Here is a 1,687-nt window from a genome sequence, read left to right as displayed (position 1 = left end):
TTTTTTGGATTTGTTGCCTGTGCTGTTGGTGTCACATCCAAGAAATTGTTGCCAAGATCCACGTCAAGAAGGTTTCCCCCTATCTTTTCTTGAAGGAGTTTTACAGTCTCAGGTCTTCTGTTTAAGTCTTTAACCCATTTTGAGCTGATTTTTGTGTATGGTGTAAGATAGGGGTCTAATTTCACTCTTTGACTTGTGGATATCCAGTTTTCCCAACACCATTTCTAAGGAAAAACTAGTGAGAAGTGGAGAATATTGGATTTCAGTTGACATGGTACATGAAACCCACACCTCTTGTTCCCGTGCAGGATCCTCTGGTTCTGAAGACAAATTTCAGTCACTGGGAACTCGCAGAATGCCCTCCGGAGATGTGGTCTTAGGAGTGATCTTCTTAACGCAGACCATGGTTGGACTCCTGGGGAATTTCTCTCTTCTTTACCATTATCTCTTCCTTTACTTCACTGGGGTCAGGTTAAGGTCCAAGGATTTGATTCTTAAGCACATGATTGTAGCCAACTCCTTATCCCTCCTCTGTAAAGGAATCCCCCAGACAATGGAATCTTTTGGGTGGAACCGTTATCCCAGTGATATTGGATGCAAACTTCTCTTCTACCTTCACAGAGTGGGCAGGGGTGTGACCCTTGGTACCAACTGCCTCTTGAGTGTCTTCCAGGCCGTCACAATAAGCTCCAGGAACTCCAGGTGGGCAGAGCTTAAAGTGAAAGCTGTCAATTACATTATCCCTTCACTTTTTCTGTGCTGGATCCTGCACTTGCTGGTAAATGTCATTTATCTTATGTTTGTGAGTAGCAATTGGAGCAAGAAAAATATCACAAACCAAAAACATTTTGGATACTGTTCTACTATTCGTCATGACAAAACCAGAGACTCATTGTATGCAGCACTGCTCTCAATCCCTGATGTTTTCTGTTTTGGGCTCCTGCTCTGGGCAAGTGGGTCCGTGGTTTTCATCCTCTACAGGCACAAGCAGAGAGTCCAATATATTCATAAGACCAACGTCTTCCCTAGATCCTCCCCTGAGTGTAGAGCTACCCAAAGCATCCTTGTCCTGGTGAGCACCTTTGTATCTTTTTACTCTCTCTCCTCCATCTTTCAAATTTGTATTGGTATTTTTGACAATCCCAAATGGCTGCTGGTGAATATCTCAGCCTTAATCAATGGATGTTTCCCAACTGCCTGTCCATTTGTTCTCAGGAACCGTGACTCCAGCATATCCAGGCTCTGCTTTGCACCTATGTGGATTACAAAATCCCCTAAACACATGATAAATAAATAAATTGTATGTTTTGGCATAGTGTTCAGTTGTTTACTCAATCATCCCCAGAATTGTAAGCTTAATTATGCAACAATCACCTTGCCAGAAAGTGGTAAGGAAGAGAGGGTGAGCTTCTGTCCCCAAAATAAACAATAAATAGTAATAGTAAATGTAAATGAAACCTCATGTAATTATTATGAAAATACTTGTATAATTTTAATTTTATTCACACTTCCAATGGAGTAGCTCAGAGCCAGCGCAATTGAAAAAAAAATAACACCTGAAACAAATCTAGAGGTCGTGGGGAAGTCTTAGAGTGTGTAACTTTTAATCTGACATATTAAATCTATCCAGAAATTAACTAAGCATGGAATTGTTGGGAAAGTTACAGGACAAAGTGAAATGTGCCAT

The 1,687-nt window shown here is 41.1% G+C and overlaps 1 protein-coding gene across 1 annotated transcript; it reads left to right on the top strand.

Annotated features, from left to right (window-relative positions):
- Positions 1-271: 271 nt before the first annotated feature.
- Positions 272-1,297, top strand: LOC131397320 (vomeronasal type-1 receptor 4-like). The gene has a single exon (XM_058530122.1). It carries the CDS (start codon positions 272-274, stop codon positions 1,295-1,297), a length of 1,026 nt encoding a protein of 341 aa, XP_058386105.1.
- Positions 1,298-1,687: the final 390 nt, after the last annotated feature.

Source organism: Diceros bicornis, chromosome 34 (assembly GCF_020826845.1).
Source record: "Diceros bicornis minor isolate mBicDic1 chromosome 34, mDicBic1.mat.cur, whole genome shotgun sequence".
Taxonomy (NCBI): Eukaryota; Metazoa; Chordata; class Mammalia; order Perissodactyla; family Rhinocerotidae; genus Diceros; species Diceros bicornis.
The sequence above is the reverse complement of the archived record's forward strand: the minus strand, read 5'-3'. Positions and strand labels throughout refer to the sequence as shown.

Coding starts and splice junctions, on each gene's coding strand:
- LOC131397320 (XM_058530122.1), top strand. CDS start 272: ATGGTACATGAAACCCACACCTCTTGTTCCCGTGCAGGATCCTCTGGT.